This window comes from Eumetopias jubatus, unplaced genomic scaffold (assembly GCF_037043125.1).
Source record: "Eumetopias jubatus isolate StellerSeaLion01/CBP00866 unplaced genomic scaffold, mEumJub1_p1.0 scaffold_27, whole genome shotgun sequence".
NCBI lineage: Eukaryota > Metazoa > Chordata > Mammalia > Carnivora > Otariidae > Eumetopias > Eumetopias jubatus.
Window position 1 is genome coordinate 1,271,657 of NW_028274833.1, and position 21,568 is coordinate 1,293,224.

Sequence of the window (21,568 nt, forward strand, 5' to 3'; positions counted from 1 at the left end):
CGTTAATATATGCTATAGAGCATAACTGTTCAGAGGTTATTGATCTTGTTTACTCTAGTCAAAAAGATTTAAAAGATTCCCCTATAGAAAAATGCAGATGATAGTCAGTTTACTGATGGCAGTAGTTTCATGGAAAAGGGAATAAGAAAAGCTGGGTATGCTATAGTCACTCTAACTCAGACTGTTGAGGTCAAAGCAAATAGGAGCCAGCAAATATGTCTGCCCTGAAAGCAGCCAAAGCCTTAAAAACTAATATTTACACCAACTCCAAATATGCCTCCCTAGTCCATGGAGCAATTTGGAAGAAAGGAAGTTATTATCAAGCTGTAACTCCCCAATCAAATATGGACCTGAAATTATGACTCCCTGTGAGTCTGTACACCTACCTGAAGAGGTAGCTGTAACCTGCATCAAAGGACATCAAAGATATGACCTTTGAATCTAAAGGACACAATTCGGTACACCATGCAGCCAAGTAGGCAGCACAAGTAATCAAATATTAAGTCTTTTACCAGCCTTAACTCAATAAGGACCATAAGTGCAGTCTATTCAGACCAAGAAATTCACATAGCCCAGGAAAGATGATATTCAAAAATGCACAGGACTGGCTTGTTAGTAACAAGGGAAAAATCTTTATACCCAAAATAACCAATGGAAAAAATTAAAGATTGACAGAGAGGAGAGGCAAGATGGTGAAGGAGTAGGGGATCTCATTTCAACTGGTCCCCTTGATGGGCTTTTGGAATATAGGTGAAGTTCAGTGGGGTGGAGTCCAGAGCCGACAACTAAAAAAGAATTCTTGAGATGCCTTTGGTGCAAAATGGTGGTTTATTAAAGCGTGGGGACAGGACCCATGGGCAGAAAGAGGGATTGTGAGGGGTGGCTTATTATACACTATGGGGTTGGGGGAGATGAGGAAAAAGGGAGGTCTCTGAAAGAACTTTCATATGCTAAAGAATACTCACGGGATACCAGAGGTCTTGCCATTGTCAAGTTAAGTTTATTTACCCCTCTAGTAAGGCATTAACATTAAGATAGTTGGGAACTTCCTGGAGGAACATTACAGTCTGCCCACTTCAATTATCTGTCAATGGACTGCAGGTTATAAGGGCATTTAATTGTACCTACATTTCCTTCTGGAAACTAGGTTGTTGATGATAGGAAGGCTTTGTTCTTGTAGATTGCTAAGACATTTGTAAACTGAGAGAGACTCATGTCTTGTAGGAATGTGATCTCTATAAGTTAATTATTTGATTTCCCTTTAGGGCAGCCAGGAGTGCCTGAGGAATGTCATATATATCCCATGGGAGTGGGGGGGTTGTGGGGTGTCAGCTTCTGCTTTGTCCTCAGCTTTCCTTCTGTTGCCTCCCACGCTGAATTTAGTTGGATATCTACCAAACCATTCTGAACACCCCTGAAATCAGCCTGAGATGTAAGAATATAAATCTGGATCTCTACAAGCAGAAAAGCACTTCCTCTCACAAGGTAGGAAGGGCAGAGTCATGAATCTGCAGGGAAATATCAGAAGATAAATAGAAGGGGGAGGGAGCCTCCAAAAGCTGGCTCCTGGAAAATGATATAACAACAGAGCACAAGTATCCTGCACCAGGGACACAGCACAGATTTGCAGAGTGGTAGCAGCTGGGAAAGGGCTCGAGAGCAGTGTCAGAGAGGAACCAGGAGATGCCAGTGCCTGCATGAGCCACGGCCACTCGTGGTTTTAGAGCAAAGGGCACAGACATGCCCAGGCCCCTGCAACGACCTATGAGAGAGTCACAGTGGCTGCATACCTTGGGAACCTGCAGTTTTCAGTGGCGCATACATAAACAGAGTCTGTGTTTCCTGGAGGGTTTAGTGAAGAGAGCAGACTGCGATTACTCTGCTCTGGGACAGAGGTTTAGATGCAGCCAGTTTTGCTCTGACACTCAGAAGAGGCCTGGAAAGCTGCCAGACAACAAAACCTCAAAACACCAGTTTGTGCTGAACCCATCCCCCAACAGAGGGTCAGGGCAACTCTGACCAAGCAGGGTTTCCTAAGAAACAGTGTGGCAGGCCCCTCCCCCAGAAGACAGGCCAGAAGAACAAGAGGATGACAACCCTAGGGACTCCATAAGACTGTAAAATCCCAACACCAGGGGAAAACTGAGCTCCAGGTGTTGCTTCATGGCTTGTTTATTTTTCAGATACATATCTCTTTTTCTTATTATTCTTTCTCTTATGCTTCTTCTCTGTTTTTTTCTTTTTACCTTTTTCTCATTTCAACTAGATGTTTAATGTATCAAATTTCTACTATTTTATAGTAGTTTTTAACTTATACTTTTTCATACTTGTATTGTTTTTATAGACATATGCTTCATTGTAACCCTTCTTTCCCTATTCAATATACAGGTTTTACTTTCCCTATAATTTTAGGAAATAGTGTCCTCTAAAAAACAGATCAAAATAGACCCAGGAACAAGTGAAACATGAAACTTTGTCCACACTGAGAAATTATAACTCTCCTTCCCCTCACCCCCCTTTTTTGTCTTTAAATTTCTTTAAATTTTTTAATTTTATAAATTTCATTCTTGTGTTTCACTTTGGCTTTGTTCTTTTGGTGGTGGCTTCTGACAACTCCAGATTTTCCTAGGGTGCATCTTGCTTGGGTCACGGTTGGTATTTTGGACTCTGTACATGCCCTCCACCATCCCTCAACAGAATGACTAGGAGGAGGAACTCCCAACAAAGAAAAGAACCAGAGACAGTGTCCTCTGCCACAGATCTAATGGATACGGATATAAGCCAGATGTCAGGGATAGATTTCAGGGTAGCAATTATGAAGTCAATAGCTAGGCTTGAGAAAAGCATTAGTGACAATACAGAATCTCAAAGGGCAGAAATGAGATCTAATCAGGCCAAAATTAAAAGTGGTATGAATGAGATGTAGTCTAAACTGGACATTCTAACAGCCAGGGTAAATTAGGCAGAAGAACAAATTAGTGAGCTAGAAGATAACCTGATAGAAAGGAAGAAAGCCAAGGAGCATAGGGATAAGCAGCTAGAAACCCCTGAGAATAGACTTAGAGAGATCAATGATGAAACATCCCAATGTCAGAGTTATTGGGTTCCCTGAGGGGGTGGAGAGAGAGAGACAGAGAGAGGACTAGAAGATGTATATGAGCAAATCATAGCTGAGAACGTCCCTAAACTGGGGAAGGAAAGAAGCATTCATGTCCAAGACGCAGAGAGGACCCCTCCCAAGATCAATAAAAATAGACCAACACCTCAGCATAGAACAGTGAAAACTTCAAATCTTAGAGCCAAGGAAGCTATCCTGAGAGCACCTAGGGGGAAACAATTTCTTACATATGGAGGGAGGAACATCAGAATAATGTTAGGCCTGACAACAAGAGACCTAGTAAACAAGGAGGGGCTGGCAAGACATATTCAGTCTCAATGAGAAGAACACGCAGTCAAGGATACTTTATCCATCAAGGCTGTCATTCAGAATAGACAGAGAGAGAAGGAGTTTCCAAGACCAGCAGAAACTGAAAGAATATGTGACCACCAAGCCGGCCCTGCAAGAAATATTAAGGGGGATTCTATAAAAGAATTACTCCAAGAGTAATATAGATGAGAAATTTTACAGAGATAATCTATAGAAACAGGGAGTTGACATTCAATATGATGGCACTAAATTCATATCTTTCAATAGTTACTCTCAAAGTGAATGGTCTAAATGCTCCCATGAAACAGCATAGAGTAGCAGAATGGACAAACAGACAGGACACATCTATATTCTCTCTACAAGAGACTAATTTTGAAACTAAAGATATGTCCAGACTGAAAGTGAAGGGATGGAGAACAATTTTTTCATGCCAACAGACCTCAAAAGAAAGCTGGGGGAGCAATCCTCATTTCAGACAAATTAGATTTTAAACTAAAGACTAGTAAGACATGCAGAGGGACACTATATCATTCTTAAAGGATCTATCCAACAAGAAGATCTAACAATTGTAAATATCTATGCCCCCAACAGAGGAGAATCCAACTACATAAACCATCTATTAACCAAAATAAAGAATCATACTGATACTAATACATTAATAATACAAGACCTCAACACTCCACTCACAGCAATAGGCAGATCATCTAAGCAGAAGATCAACAAGGAAACAAGAGCTTTGAAAGACACATTGGACCAGATGGTCTTTGTAGATATATACAGAACATTTCACCCTAAAAAAACAGAATACTCATTCTTCATGAGTGCACATGGAACATTCTCCAGAATAGACCATATACTGGGGTACAAATCAGGTCTCAACAGATACCAAAAGATTGAGATTATTCCCTGCATGATGTTGGACCACAATGCCTTGAAACTGGAACTCATTCACAAGAAAAAATTTGGAAGGAATTCAAACACTTCAAAGTTAAAGAGCATCCTGCTAAAGAATGAATGGGCCAACCAGGAAATTAAAGAAGAACTAAAACAGGGGCGCCTGGGTGGCTCAGTTGTTAAGCATCTGCCTTCGGCTCAGGTCATGATCCCAGGGTTCTAGGATTGAGCTCCACATCGGGCTCCCTTCTCCTCAGGAAGCCTGCTTCTCCCTCTCTCACTCCTCCTGCTTCTGTTCCTGCTCTTGCTATCTCTCTCTGTGAAATAAACAAATAAAATCTTTAAAAAGAAAAAAGAACTAAAACAACTCATATAAACCAAGGAGAATGAAAACATATCAGTCCAAAAACTATGGGATACCACAAAGGTGGTCCTAAGGGGGAAATGCATAGCCATCCAAGCCTCACTCAAAAAAGTAGAAAAGTCCTGAATTCACAAGCTAACCATACACCTAATGGACCTGGAGAAAGAACAGCAAATTGAGCCTAAACGAAACAGAGGAAGAGAAATAATAAAGATAGAGCAGAAATCAATGAAATGGAAACTAGAAGAGAGTAGAACAGATCAACAAAACTAGAAGCTGGTTCATTGAAAGAATTAATAAGATCGATACCCCTCTGGCCAGACTTATCCAAAAGAAAAGGGAAAGAACCAAAATCAGTAAAATCATGAATTAAAGGGGAGAGATCATGACTAACAGTAAGAAACAATTATTAGAAATTATTATCAGCAACTGTATGCCAACAAATTAAGCAATGAGGAAGAAATGGATGCCTTTCTGGAAACTTAGAAACTACCAAGACTGAAACAAGAAGAAATAGATAATGTGAAGAGACCAATAACCAGTAATGAAATTGAAGCAGTAATCAAAAACCTCCCAAAATACAAGTCCAGGGCCAGATGGCTTCTCAGGGAAATTCTGCCAAATATTTAAGGAAGAAATCATACCTATTCTACCGAAGCTTGTTCAAAAAAGAGAAACAGGAGGAAAACTTCCCAGCTCGTTCTATGAGGCCAGCATTACCCCGATCCCAAAACCAGGCAAAGACCCCACCAAAAAGGAGAATTACAAACCAATATCCCTGATGAACATGGATGCCAAAAATCTCAACAAGGTCCTAGCCAATGGGATCCAACAGTACATTAAAAGGATTTTCCATCGGGACCAGGTGGGATCTATGCCTGGGATGCATGGGTGGTCCAACATTCGCAAATCAATCAACGTGGTAGATCACATCAGTGAAAGAAAAGACAAGAACCATATGATCTCTCAATCAATGCATAAAAAGCATTTGACAAAATAGAGCATCCTTTCCTGATTAAAACTCTTCAAAGTATGGGGGTGGAAGGAGTATACCTCAATATCATAAAAACCATCTATGAAAAGGCCAAATTGAAAATGATTCTCAATGGGAAAACACTGAGAGCTTTTCCCTTAAGGTCAGGAACACAACAGGGATGCCCACTCTCACCATTATTGTTCAACATATCACTAGAAGTCCTAGCCTCAGCAATCAGACAACAAAAAGAAATAAAGGGTATTCAAATTGGCAAAGAAGAAGTCAAACTCTCCCTCTTTGCAGATGACGTGACACTTTATGTGGAAAACCCAAAAGACTCCACCCCCAAATTACTAGAACTCATACAGAAATTCAGCAATGTGGCAGGATACCAAATCAATGCACAGAAACAAGTTGCTTTTCTATGTACTAACAATGTGAGTATAGAAAGAGAAATCAAGGAATCGATTCCATTTACAATTGCACCAAGAACCTAAAGATACCTAGAAATAAACCTAAACAAAGAGGTAAAGGATCTATACTCTAGGAACTACAGAACACTCATGAGAGAAATGGAAGAAGACACAAAGATGGAAAAACATTCCATGTGCATGGATTGGAAGAATAAACATTGTGAAAATGTCTATGTTGCCCAGAGCAATCTACCCTTTCAATGCCATCCCTACTAAAATACCACTGGCATTTTTCAAAGAGCTGGAACAAACAATCCTACAATTTGTATGGAACCAGAAAAGACCCCAAATCGCCAAGGGAAGGATGACCAAGATAAACAAAGCTGGAGGCATCACGTTGACTGATTTCAAGCTATATTACAAACTGTGATCACCAGGACAGCATGGTATTGGCACAAAAACAGACACATAGACCAACGGAACAGAATAGAGACTCTCCAGAAGTGGACCCTTAACTCTATGGTCAACAAGTCTTCGACAAAGCAGGAAAAATATCCAGTGGAAATAAGGCAGTCTCTTCAATAAGTGGTGCTGGGAAAATTAGACAGCTACATATAAAAGAATGAAACTGGACCATTCCCTTATACCATACACAAAGATAAACTCAAAATGGATGAAAGACCTCAATGTGAGACAAGAATCCATCAACATCCTAGAGGAGAATATAGGCAGTAAATTTTCAACATTGGCCACAGCAACTTCTTTCAAGGCACGTCTCCAAATGCAAGGGAAACAAAAGCAAAGATGGACTTTGGGAATTCATCAAGATAAAAAGCTTCTGCTCAGCAAAGGAAACAGTCAACAAACCTAAGAGGCAGCCCACGAAGTGGAGATTATATTTGCAAATGACACTACAGATAAAGGACTGGTATCTAAGATCTAAAAAGAACTTCTCAAACTCAACACTCAAAAACTAATAACCCAGTCAAAAAATGGGCAGAAGACATGAACAGACAGTTCCCATAAGAAGACATACAAATGGCTAACAGACACATGAAAAGATGTTCAACACCACTAGCCATCAGGGAAATACAAATCAAAACCACAATGAGATACCACCTTCCACCAGTTAGAATGGCAAACATTAACAAAACAGAAGAAAACGATGTTGGAGAGGATGTGGAGGAAGGGGAACCCTCTTACACTGTTGGTGGGAATGCAAGCTGGTACAGCCACTCTGGAAAGCAGTATGGAGCTACCCTATGATCAGAAATTGCACTAATATGCACCTCCGCCAAAGATACAGAGGTAGGGGAATGAAGGGGCACATGCACTCCAATGTTCATAGCAGTAATGTCCACAATAGCCAAACAGTGGAAAGAGCAGAGATGTCCATCAACAGTTGAATGGATAAAGAAGATGTGGTCCATATATACGATAAATATTTGTCAGCCATCTGTAAGGACGAATACCCGTCACTTGCATGGACATGGAGGGAACTGGAGGGATTATGCTAAGTGAAGTAATTCAAGCAGAGAAAGACAATTATCATATGATTTCACTCATATGTGGAACATAAGGAATAGCACAGAGGACAATAGGGGAAGGGAAAGAAAACTGAAAGGGAAGAAATCAGAGTGGTTGATGAAACATGAGAGACTCTAGACCCTTGGAAACAAACTAAGGGTTTCAGAAGGGAGGGTTGTGGGGAGATGGGGTGCCCAAGTGATGGGTATTAAGGAGGGCACTGATGTGATTCACAACTAATGTATCATTGAACACTACATCAAAAAGAATGATGTCCTATATGTTGGCTAACTGACTGAAAGAAAGAAAGAAAGAAAGAAAGAAAGAAAGAAAGAAAGAAAGAAAGAAAGAAAGAAAGAAAGAAAGAAAGAAAGAAAAGAAATTATTTCCTATGTCAAAGTGTAAAAGTAATGCAATGAAATATAAATAATGATGTTAAATTAAGTCTGTGGGCAGTTAAAGAAAGAGGCTGTGTATAAATGTATGCATATGTGTATGCGCGGGCGTGCAGGTGTGTGTGTGTGTGTGTGTGTGTGTGTGTGTGTGTAGGTAGGTATGCATTCTATGCATATAGATATATTAAAATTGAAATGGAGAAAATTGCAGGACAGCATGTGTGGTGACAAAATGACTTTATAACTAGGTAGTATGTTAATGGGCACTCTTCATAATAGTTTCTCCAGAGAACGCCACTGTAAAGGATTCCCTTTTCATTTTGTAAAGTCAAATTCACATCTAAAAATTTTAAATTTATATGTAATGTAATATTTGGAATGCAAAAATAATATCTTTGTAGTTCAGTGTTTTATGCATCTAGGAAAATGATTCTAACATTTAAGAAGACTATATTTAAGAAATATTCTGAATTGTTGATTTTTAGTCAGTATAACACTTTTCAAATAACCTGGTTATCTGAGGGGGAAAAGATGGTGGAGGAGTAAGGGACCCTATTGCAACTGGTCCCTGGAATTGAGCTGGATATCTACCAGACCCCTCTGAGCACCCACAAAATCACCCTGAGATGTAACAAGATAGATCTGGATCTCTACAAAAAGAATATCACTGGCAGTTGGTTTTGAGGTACAAACCAGGGAGCCGTGATTCTGCAGGCAGATATTGGAGGATAAACGGCAGTTGGAGGGAGCCTGGCCATGAGGATCCTAAATTGCCAGTGAGTGAAAGACTGGTGCCCTGGGGATGGGACACAGACTCACAGACTGGTAGCGGCGGGTAAGGACTTTAGATGGCAACTGCAGTGGGGGGATTGTGCATGCCAACTGGGAGGGCCTGGTGGTTTTAGAAGCACAAAGGGCAGAGAGGTGCCCTGACCTGGAGGTGGGACTGGGAGTGCTGTGGAGGGATGCACAACCCAGGACACTGCAGTTTATAGCAGTACAGACAGAAACCAAGAGACTGTGGCCTGGAGAGCTCACTGAAGAACAGACTGCGATCGCTCTGCTCTGAGACAGACGGTTGGAAACAGTCTCTTCTGCTTTGACTCTTGGAAGAGATGCAGAAAGCCGCCAGAGAACAAAAGCCCCCCAAAAATGCTCCCCACTGAGCCCATCCCTCACCAAAGGGGTTAGGACAACTCTGCCCAAACAGGCCTGGGTAACAGTGCTGCAAACCCGTCCCCCAGAAAACAGGCTGGGAGAATGAGAGGCCAGCAACCCTAAGGTCCTAGAAAAAAGGTGCATCTTGCTTGGGTTGTGGTCAATAATTTGGACTCTATATATTCCCTCAACCACCCATCAACAGAATGACTAGGAGGAGGAGCCCCCAAAATAGAAAGGACTCAGAGATTATGACTTATGCCACAGATTTACAAATGGATGCAGATATAACCGAGATGTTGGAGATGGAATTCAGGCTAGGAATTGTGAAGATAATAGCTAGAATGGAGAAATCAATTAATGGCAAGATAGAGTCTCTAAGGGCAGAAATGAAACCTGGATTGGCAGAATTTAAAAATGCTATCAGTGAGATCCAATCCAATCTAGATAATCTAACAGCTAGGGTAAGTAAGGCAGAGAATGAATTAGTGACCTGGAAGACAACTTAATAGATAAAAAGGGAAAAGAGATGACCAGGGAAAAGCAACTCTGAATCAATGAAAATGGAATCAGAGAAATAAGTGACACCATGAGGTGTTCCAACGTCAGAATTATTGGAATGCCAGAGGGAGTGGAGAGAGAGAGAGGACTAGAAGATGTATTTGAGCAAATCGTAGCTGACAACTTCCCTAATCTGGGGAATGAAACAAACGTTCGCATCCTGGGGGCAGAAAGGACCCCTCCCAAGATCAAGGAAAACAGGCCAACACCCCGGCATGTAATAGTAAAACTCACAAATATTAGGACCAAGGAAACCATCTTAAGGGCAGTTAGGTGGAAGATATTCCTTACATACAGAGGGAGGAACATCAGAATAATGCCAGACCTATCCACAGAGACCTGACAAGTCAGAAAGTGTTGGCAAGACATATTCAGGGTACTAAATGAGAAGAACATGCAGCCAAGAATACGTTATATGGCATGGCTGTCATTTAGAATGGATGGAGAGATGCAGAGTTTCCAAGACTGGTAGAAACTGAAAGAATATATGACCAGTAAGCCAGCCCTGCAAGAAATATTAAGGGGGGTTCTATAAAAGGAGAAAGACCCCAAGAGTGATATACAACAGAAATTTACAGGGACAATCTATAAAAACAACTTCTTCACAGGCAACATGATGACAATTAATTCATATCTTCCAATAATCATTCTCAAGGTGAATAGCCTAAATGCTCCCATAAAATGGCACAGGTTTTCAGATTAGATAAAAAGACAGGACCCATCCATATGCTGTCTACAAAAGACTTGTTTTGAACCTAAAGATACATCCACATTGAAAGTGAAGGGATGGAGATCTATCTTCCATGCAAACAGACCTCAAAAGAAAGCTGGGGTAGCAATTCTTATATCAGACAGATTAGATTTTAAACTAAAATCTGTAGTTAGAGACATAGAAGGACACTATATCATTCTTCAGGGGTCTATCCAACAAGAAGATCTAATTGTAAATATCTATGCCCCCAACATGGGAGCAGTCATCTACATAAGCTAACTGTTAACCAAAATAAAGAGTCATATTGATAACAATATGTTAATCATAGGAGACCTCGACTCCACTCTCAGCAATGGACAGATCATCTAAGCAGAAAATCACAAAGGAAACAAGAGCTTTGAATGACACACTGTCCTTGATGAACCTCATAGATATATACAGAACATTCCACCCTAAAACAACAGAATACTCATTCTTCTCAAGTGCACATGGAACTTTCTCCAGAATAGACCACATACTGGGTCTCAACTGGTACCAAAAGACTGAGATTATTTCCTTCATATTCTCTGACAACAATGCGTTAAAACTGGAACTCAATCATAAGAAAAAAAATGGCAGAAATTTAAACACTTGGAAGCTAAAGACCACTCTGCTCAAGAATGTTTGGGTCAACCAGGAAAACAAAGAACTGAAACAATTCATGGAAACCAATGAGAATGAAAACACATCGGTCCAAAACTTATGGGATACTGCAAAGGCAGTCCTAAGGGGGAAATACATAGCTAACCAAGCCTCACTCAAAAAAAAATAGAAAAATCCTGAATTCACCAACGAACTCTGCACCTTAAAGAACTAGAGAAAAAGCAACAAATGATGTCTAAGCCACACATTAGAAGAGAAATAATTAAAATTAGAGCAGAGATCAATGAATTAGAAACCAGAAATACAGTAGATCAGATCAAAAAAACTAGAAGTTGGTTCTTTGAAAGAATTAATAAGATTGATAAAGCACTGGCCAGATGTATCCAAAAGAAAAGAGAAAGGACCCAAATTATTAAAATTATGAATGAAAGGGGAGAGATCATGACTAACACTAAGGAAATAGAAACAATTATTAGAAATTATTATCATCAACTCTATGCCAATAAACTGAGAAATCTGGATGAAATGGAGGCCTTCCTGGAAACCTGTAAGCTTCCAAGACTGAAACAGGAAGAATGTGACAACTTGAATAGGCCAATAACCAGTAACAAGATTGAAGCAGTGATCAAAAACCTCCCAAAAAACAAGAGTCCAGGGCATGATGGATTCCCTGGGGAACTGTACCAAACATTCAAAGAACAAATAATACCTATTCTCCTGAACCTGTTTCAAAAAGTACAAACAGAAGGAAAAATTCCAAACTCATCTTATGAGGCCAGTATTACCTTAATCCCCAAAGCAGGCAAAGACCCCAACAAAAAGGAGAATTTCAGCCCGATATCCCTGATGAATGTGGATTCCAAAATCCTCAAAAAAATCCTAGCTGATAATCAAACTCAACACCCAAAGAACAAATAATCCAATCAAGAAATGGGCAGAAGACATGAACAGACATTTTTTCCAAAGAAGACATACAAATGGCCAATAGACCCACGAAAAAATGCTCAACATCGCTTGGCATCAGGGAAATCCAAATCAAAACCTCAATGAGATACCACCTCACACCCGTCAGAATGGCTAAAATTAACAAGCCAGGGAACGACAGATGTTGGCGGGGATGTGGAGAAAGGGGAACCCTCCTACACTGTTGATGGGAATGCAAGCTGGTGCAGCCACTCTGGAAAATAGTATGGAGGTTCCTCAAACAGTTGAAAATAGAGCTACCATACGATGCAGCAATTGCACTATTGGGTATTTACCCCAATAGGGCTCTGAAGGGGTATGTGCACCCCGATGTTTATAGCAGCAATGTCCACAATATTCAAACTGTGGAAAGAGCCAAGATGTCCATCGACAGATGAATAGATATATACACACACACTATACACACACAATGGAATATTATGCAGCCATCAAAAGGAATGAGATCTTGCCATTTGCAATGACGTGGATGGAACTGGAGGGTGTTATGCTGAGTGAAATAAGTCAATCAGAGAAAGACATGTATCATATGACCTCATATCCTATGATATGAGGAATTCTTAATCTCAGGAAACAAACTGAGGTTTGCTGGAGTTGGGGGCTGGGAGGGATGGGGTGGCTGGGTGATAGACATTGGGTAGGGTATGAGCTACGGTGAGCGCTGTGAATTGTGCAAGACTGTTGAATCACAGATCTGTACTTCTGAAACAAATAATAGAATATATTTGAAGAAAAAAAAGATAGCAGGAGGGGAAGAATGAAGGGGGGGGAATCGGAGGGGGAGACGAACCATGAGAGACTATGGACTCTGAGAAACAAACTGAGGGTTCTAGAGGGGAGTGGGGTGGGGGATGGGTTAGCTGGTGACGGGTTTAAAGAGGGCACGTTCTGCGTGGAGCACTGGGTGTTATGCACAAACAATGAATCGTGGAACATTACATCAAGAACTAATGATGTAATGTATGGTGATTAAATAACAATAAAAATTATTTAAAAACTAATGACGTAATATATGGTGATTAACATAACAATAAAAAATTTAAAAAAAAGAAGTTTTAGGGAAATCATCAGGGGTGATTTTCACTCGATATTTCAAATCTGAACATAAGATTGAAACTTTTGGAAAAATTGATTCAAGCTTTCATGTTACCTATGTAAATCAGAACTTTAGCACAAGACATCATGTATGTATAAAACAAAAATGTTAAACATTGTCTTGACTTCTTACTGAAGTGTGTTTGGGAATGAACGTTTGCAGTTTGATAGATTTATCGGTATCAAATTGAGGGAAAACAAGTATGGGAAAGGATAAATTTAGAGCTTTGGGATTGTTAAGATAACTTTTGTACTTCTGTTCTGTAGGTTACATATGAACTGTTAGAATTTGATCTGCCTTTGCTGGCACATCCAGTGGTTTAGGAATTAGGATTTAGTGTAAGTGTCTAGCTGCATCTGAGTCATCTGAGATGGGTGCTTTCTGGCTTGTGTTGGCAGTAGGTGGTGAGATCAGAGCAGTTCTTCTGCTTTCTGGCCCCTTGTGATGACTGGAACGTGAGCTCAGATACTTTGGACATGCTTACTAAGAAGTAGTAAGATAGTAATAAAATATGAGGAGATGTTTGAAATTTAGGTTATGAGTATAAAATTCTGAAATTTACATTAAAAAGTAGTATGTGCAATTTAATATTTGGTATTAAAAGAAATCAGCATTTGATGTTTCTCAGTCCCCATTAGAGGGCTTGAAACTTTGTACGTAAACAACCCAGTTAGCACTGAGTGCATTTTGGTGCCTTAGAGAAATAGGAAGCAATTTTTTGTTTGACAAAAGCTAGGGAGGAGAAAGTCCATTCTATGGCTGTTAGAGCTGCCTCTCAGGAAAAAGTCCTTTCCTTGTTCTTTTTGTTCCTGGCTTTCCTCAGCTTGTGAGATTACTCTATTCTTTAAAAATATAATTTTATTTCTTTCAATGAATTTGAAATAAAAAACTTTGGAATAAAAAACAAAAAGTAAATGGCCTTATAACCTGTAGCCCATTGACAAATACTTGAGGCAGGCAGAGTATAACATGCTTCCAGAAAGTTCCTGTCTTAATGTTAAAGCCTTGCTAGAGGGAAAAACAACCTTACTTTGACAATGGCAAGGCCTTTGGTATTTGGTGAGTCTTCTTCAAGTATATGAAAATCCTTTTAAAACTTCCCTTATCTTTACTTTCCCCCAACCCCCAAGTATATAATCAGTTGCCCCTCATGGTCCCCAGGTAACAGCAGCTCTTTCTGCCCACGGGTCATGTCCCTGGGCTTTAATAAAACCACCCTTTTGTACCAAAGGCGTTTCAAGAATTCTTTCTTGGACATTGGCTCCAGACCTCACCTACATCCCAAAACTACATCAACATCATTTGAGCTGCTGAAAGCCAGCAGAGACTTGGGAAAAGGAGCCAAAACCTGTTAGTGCCTGCCCAAAAGCACTGCCAGGATGGCTTGAGAAACAAACACTGGGACATGGTCTCCCCAGGTGTTAGCAATTGCGCAAAGAGTATTGCAGCAAAGCTTTGTGTGTCGAGTGCCGTGGATTGAAACTATTTGTCCACTAAAGAAATGGTTTTCCAATCATTCCAATTTGATAAAAGCCACAACCTTACAAAGGTACATTCATGCTTGGATATATGTTGGTGACTTTATACAAAAGGTAATTGAAATAACACTGGTGGGGATCTTGGGGGTGGAGTGCAGAGTGGAGGAATCCCTGTCTTTTAAAAGGCTTCTCTAAAACCTGTGGATAAAAGCAGGTGTGAAAAACACTGCCTTTGGTAATAATAGGGGTTGCCTCAGAGCTTATGATTTTCTCTTTGAGGCCCTCTGGATAGTTCTCCTCTGACGAGTTGGTGATGATGTTGAAAATAAATGCAAATGTTCAAAGGATTAAGTAAATACTAAAGTCCCTCAAATTGGGGGAGGGACGAAGGATCTTACATTTATGATCCAGAGTTTCTTATGGCTGTCCACCTCTACACTCCACTAAGAACAAATTTAATGCTTCTTTTTTCAATGGGTTGATGTGATGAAACATAAAAGATCCAAGAGGGAGCAGTGGACAATTTTATTAATTCCCAAGTGCTTAACAATATTTGAAACTTTTTTGAATCTTTGCTGAGTATTTCAACTGTGGAACAAGAATAAATGCATTTCTTGCTATAATAAATACATCCCCTAAATTAATATATTGCACATTTTTTTAAATCGTTGTATGTTTGTTTGTTTCAGTGAAAAGGAGCTTATCTTGCCCTAATGAAAGCAAACTTACATAGTCCAAAGAATTTTAGTTGAAACTAAGAGAATTTATGGTAGGTCTAATATGTTAATGCAATACCAATACTAAACATTTTCATTCTTACTGTGTCTTATATTTTGACAAACACACTCCCTAAACTCTGGAAGTGGGTTTGAATGTCAGTGCTTACTATTTCAAAACACTTAATCATGCCAAACATTAGTTATAAACTGGAGTTACATAATTATCTTTGTCTAAAGAAGTTTTCAAAAAAAATAATGATAAACCAAGAAAACAAACAAACAAACAAATAAATAAATAAATAAAGGCATTTTCTCCTATCTCTATGACTAGCAAGTGGTTGCAGCTTAAAGCCAGGTGCTGAGGCTAAACTCCTACGTGTAAAGGGACTTCAAAGCACTATCTTTGCTGATGTTTACATTTCAAAGAGAAGGCTCCAAGGCCATTAAGAGGAGCTTTTCTGGGATTGCCGTGCTGCCAGGGGCCTTACTTAGCTCCTAAAAAGATTTACATACATCTCAACAGAAGAGCGGAGAAAGAATTTACAAGTTTTCTAAAGGGAATGCTCTAAGGAACAGGAGGGTCAAGAGTGGCTTTCCTTTTTGGCAATAAAGGAAACAGTAATTTTATTTTTCTGCAGTGTCACAAAAAGTTACTGGACAAATATGAAAAACACCTTATTTATTATTTATTTATTTATTTATTTATTTATTTATTTATTTATTTATTTATATTTTTAAAGATTTTATTTATTTATTTGACAGAGGGAGACACAGCAAGAGAGGGAACACAAGCAGGGGGAGTGGGAGAGGGAGAAGCAGGCTTCCTGCCGAGCAGGGAGCCCAATATGGGACTCAATCCCAGGACCCTGGGATCATGACCTGAGCTGAAGGCAGACACTTAACAACTGACCCACCCAGGCGCCCCGGACACCTTATTTAAATACCAGGGAAGAACCACTCCTTTTGTTTTCACCATACATTCCAGATTTGGTAATCTTTCTTATTTAATCTACTAATTTTGTGTGATTTCAACCAAAATACCAGCAGAATTTTCTGGTCATTTGAATCAGCATAGAGATTTCAAAAAAATTAAACAAAACAAAACCCTATACAGCCTAAAAATTCCAAAGCAGGAAGAGTAATGAGGGATCATTTGCTCTAGCAGAAAATAAAGCAGAGGTTAACAACTGTTCTTTTTTTTCTTTTTTTTTTATTATGTTATGTTAATCACCATACATTACATCATTAGTTTTTGATGTAGTGTTCCATGATTCATTGTTTGCGTATAACACCCAGTGCTCCATGCAGAACGTGCCCTCTTTAATACCCATCACCAGGCTAACCCACTCTCCCACCCCCATCCCCTCTAGAACCCTTAGTTTGTTTTTCAGAGTCCATAGTCTCTCATGGTTCGTCTCCCCCTCAGATGTTCTTTTAAGATCTTTTTTTGTTTTTGTTTGGTTAAGATTTTACTTATTTATTTGACAGAGTGCAGTCTTCAGGCAGAGGGAGAGGGAGAAGCAGACTCCCCGCTGAGCAGGGAGCCCAACATGGACTGAATCCGAGGATCCTGGGATCATGACCTGAGCCAAAGGCAGACGCTTAACCAACTGAGCCACCCAAGCATTCCTCATAACTATTTTAATTATCATCACACACCTTCATTTTATGATTAAACCTTAAAAGACCAAATAAGTCCAAATTTTGCTGAGCCTTTTCGTAAGTGTGTATGGGTATTTCATGTATTGCTGGTAGAAATATGAAATGGTACAAAAGCTCTGGATAAATTTTAGGAAGCTTCTCACAAATTTACCCATACAGCTACTCTGTGACCCAGAAATTTCACCCCTGGGTGTTGCCCAAGTGAACTGAAAACTTAGGTTCACTCAGACATTTGAACTCAACTGTTGATGGCAGTTTTATTAACAAAACCCTCAAGCTGAAAGCAGTCCAAACAAGTTCACATAAACTGTGGTAGGTTTATCATACGAACTTTAAGGTGAGTGAAAGAAGATACTTCAGAATATGTACTGTATGGTTCTCTTTAGATGAAGCTCAAGCTCAGGCAAAACTAATCTCTCAATGATAGAAATTATGTCATTGATGGAGGAAATTGAGTACACAGGGAAGTTTTAGAGCCAGTGGGGTGATGGAAATATTCTATAACCTAATTGGGGTGGTAGTTACTCAGTTATAAGCATTTGTTCAAACTTGTCAACCTGGAAATTTAACATCTGTGCATGGTATCTCACATAAGATCATACCTGACTTTTTGTTTTTAAGGAACCCAATATAAAATCAAATATTACCTATTAAAATATTAGAACCCTCTGTTAAATTAATGGATGGAAACAGTCTATGCACTCATGGAAAATGAATGTATGATAAAGTGACATTTTATGTCACAGGGAAAAGTATTATTATTAAAAGTAATAGTTAATACATGCATATCTATTTAAATAAATCAAGGATGGATACCTAGATTACTCTTCCACTAAAATTGTTTCTTGATGGAACAATTATTTTCATGTTAATAATAACTAATAGTTAATCCTTTACTAATGCCAACCTCTGTCCTAAGTATTTTATAGACATTTTCTCATTGGATCCTTATATACCTTAATTTGCTTTTCACAAGTAAACAAGGTTTTCTTGTTGTTACATTACTCTTGTTATCATCATTATCATCATGTTAATGGCGAGAACATTGACGGCCACACAGGTAAAGTAAATTGTCCAAGGTTAAGCCTAGTAAATCGCAGAGAAAGGAGTCAAACCCAGATTACATCTAGAGGCCATGCTCTAGTTTGGTCCTTTTGTCTGTCTAAATATTTCTTAAAAGCTGGCATTTTAAAATATAGCAGATACCCATTACAAAATACAAGAATACTGGCTATTAGTATTTGTTTCAAAACAAACAAACAGAAACAAACAAAAAACCAAAAAGCCCTGCTAAAAATACATAAAAGCAGCAATTCCTTTCCGGGATGTATGCTTCTCAGAAACGCATGTAATGTTCTCCCATGTACATATATACAAATGTACAAAGAAGAGTACTCTCTGTAATGACTAAACCCAGAAAATGTCTATTCCCATGTCCATCGGAAGTAGAATGAAAAACACACAGAAATTTCTAAAACTAACAAACTGAATGTTAGTGAAATTACATTAAGTAAACCATCCAGACATGGTATTTTTATATTTCCATTTATTTCAAGTCCAAGAAAAGGAAAATGAACCCGTGGTGATGAAGGTCAGAGCAGTTCATTTTGGACAACATGTGGAAAGAGAGTTTTTTTTTTTTTTTTAATATTTTATTCATTTAACAGAAGAGAGAGAGAGAGCACAAGTAGGCAGAATGGCAGGCAGATGGAGAGGGAGAAACAGGCTCTCCACCAAGCAAGGAGCCAGATGTGGGGCTCAGTCCCAAGACCCCAGGATCACGACCTGAGCCGAAGGCAGCCGCTTAATGGACTGAGCCACCCAGGGGCCCCAAGAAAGAGAGGTTTTAAATATAAAACACTTGTATGTATATATATAACATATATAAACATTTTTAAAAATACAAAGTAAGTTCCAGAAGTTGTTTAAGAGATATTGCAATATATATTTCTCATTTAGTTGGCATAAATCTCAGATTAAGCAATACTGTTTCCACAACAAATTAGTCTGCCTACTTAACTGTCTCTTTTTTTTTTTACCTTGCAATTTCTTTTAAAACACGGCATTTAGCTCTAATATGTACTATTTCAGTGTTCAAGCTTTATTTGAGGCATTGTTTTTTAAAAGGTTTGGAATATATGGATTGCAAAATTGATTTTGATATGCAAGGTATATTTTAACTGTCAATTTATTTTTATTTACAAAGTGATGATTTTTTTTTTTTTTGCAAACTGCTGGTTTTCTGCTTTAGCCTATTTGTAAATTTTATAATGCCTTTGGTTTAACTTTTCATTGACATCTACATTAGATTAGCCACATTGGCAGTCCCACCTCCCATGCCACTGCCCCCATAATCTGAATAGTTCATATTCTCAACATTCTTTCTCTTCCTTTCACATGTGTGTGTAAGTTAGGAGGCAATAGAAACAAGTACTTTGTTAGAAGAAAACTTCAGAAAAAGAGGTAAAGATATGGGTGTCATATAGATATAAAAATGAACACGAGTTAAATAAAGATTTTCTTTTACCAGATAGATGTTATAAATGGTTCAAAGTGGACGTCAAAGCGTGCAGACTTGTGTAGAGGAGAGGAATTGAATTGCAGATTTCGCCAAAACCGGTTTTTCCACAGCAGGGATGGGAGATAATATAAAGTACCAAAGAAGATGTAATTTACATATCTAGTAGTTAATTATCTGGGGATTACAAAGTCGGGCAAAGTAGCTAAGAGACCAACAGAGTGTCAGGAAGGATCCTTGCTTCAAAGCATATGAAGTACATTTTATCCCTGTTCTCACTACCAAATTTTTGTTACTGTATTTAAAGAGTGAGAATTCTGTTATCTATGCTGATGATTATCAGATTATTAGTATAAACTTGCAACTATTCAATTTATTTAGAGGCCAATGTGGAACAATTAAAATTAGATATGACAGTTGTTCTGTTAAAAGGAAAACAGGTGGTCTAGGAACTCAAGCAGTTTTCAGGAGTGTTAAGATGCTCTCTTGTCAATGTAAGCCATAACCCCAGACGAATCAATTCAGAACGTCCTGTAATTCTTTATATGTTAAGCAAGTTTCCACGCCTTATTTTGAAATTAAGTGACACATGAAATAATAGCAGAATTAATATGAATAGGGCCTTTGTTAGCCAGAGTAAGGAAATCACCATGGAAAATAAGCATCAGAAAGTCCCAGCTGTTACTTAGGGTAAAAGGGAGGGTCAGCGGACAGATGCGTAGCCAAGGTTTCCGGACTGCCACGGAGGCTTGTAGAGCTGTAGTGGTGCTCCTGTTGCAGCAGCGAGTTGGCTATGTTCACGGGTTGTGAGGAGCTTAACTGGTCCTCCATATGTGAGTGTGTAGCCCTACTACAGCTGTCCCTGTACGTGAAGGGATACCACTTATCCACGAGCACCTGCCTGCATAGCAGGGAGGAGGAGGCTGCAGGTAGCAATTTATCACTTTTCTGTGGCAGGGCCTTCCGACGAGGTCGATATTTATAGTCTGGGTATTTCTCTCGGTGCACGGCCTGTAGTCTCTGTGCCTCCTCGAAGAATGGCCATTTTTCGGCTTCTGTAAGCATTTTCCACTGGTACCCCAGCTGCTTGCTGATCTCTGAGTTTTGCATTTGGGGATTCTCTAGAGCCACCTTGCGCCTTTGATCACGCGACCACACCATGAATGCGTTCATGGGCCGTCTGACGCGGTTCTGGCCGCTGTCCCTACCATTTCCTCTGGTTTCACACCAATAATTTGAGGTAGGATTGCTCGTCCACAGTTCAGAAGAGGTTCTTCCAAAGGCGAGGATATTTCGTTGTTGTATCGCTGCACGGTGATCATCGCTGTTCAATACTCCGAACATAGCGGAAATTACAGCGGTGGGAAAAAAAAGGGTGGGTGGGTAGCAAAGTTGGAAGGTGTAAGCGTTCGAAAAATTATCTACACTCTGGTGCTGTAACTTTTGTTTCTAAAATACTAATTTCTCCGCCCAGCACCTTGCCTCAAACCCGCCCCCTGACCGTCAGCCAAAGCCCAACCTACCCATTCTCAAGCAAAATTTCCATATAAGGTCATCATACAATGCTGCCTATGTGCTCTACATCTAATCCACAGCTCTGAAGTTTCTATGCCTCTCTTTAAGGATTGAAATAAACTTTACTGTTATTAATTTAGTTTATTATCCCTTTAAATCAAAGGAGGAAGGTGCAGGAAAGATTGTGAATTGTTTATCAAAAGTGAAATTTACATTTAAAAAACAAACTTTAAAGATAACCTAATTCTATTAGGTGTTAAAACACCACTGGATACTGAATTCATGTTAATCATCATCGTGTTTCTTCACTTCTACTTAAACTAGAATTCAAAATTCTATGCCAGTTTTCCACTGCCAAATAACTAGTAATTCTATTTTGTTATCTACGTTGATGATTAACAGAATGCTAATACATATTTCCAGCTAATATTTTTTAATCTCTTTTTTTAATTAGCATATAGTGTATTATTTGTTTCAGGGGAACAGACCTGTAATTCATCAGTCTTACACAAGACAGTGCTTTGCACGGT

The 21,568-nt window shown here is 39.2% G+C and overlaps 1 protein-coding gene across 1 annotated transcript; it reads right to left on the minus strand.

Moving 5' to 3' along the window:
• Nucleotides 1-20,204: 20,204 nt before the first annotated feature.
• Nucleotides 20,205-20,867, minus strand: SRY (sex determining region Y). Its single transcript, XM_088020467.1, has one exon. It carries the CDS (start codon nucleotides 20,865-20,867, stop codon nucleotides 20,205-20,207), a length of 663 nt encoding a protein of 220 aa, XP_087876593.1.
• Nucleotides 20,868-21,568: the final 701 nt, after the last annotated feature.

Bases quoted from the DNA above. Each gene is read 5' to 3' on its own strand.
- SRY (XM_088020467.1), bottom strand. From the start codon at position 20,867: ATGTTCGGAGTATTGAACAGCGATGATCACCGTGCAGCGATACAACAA.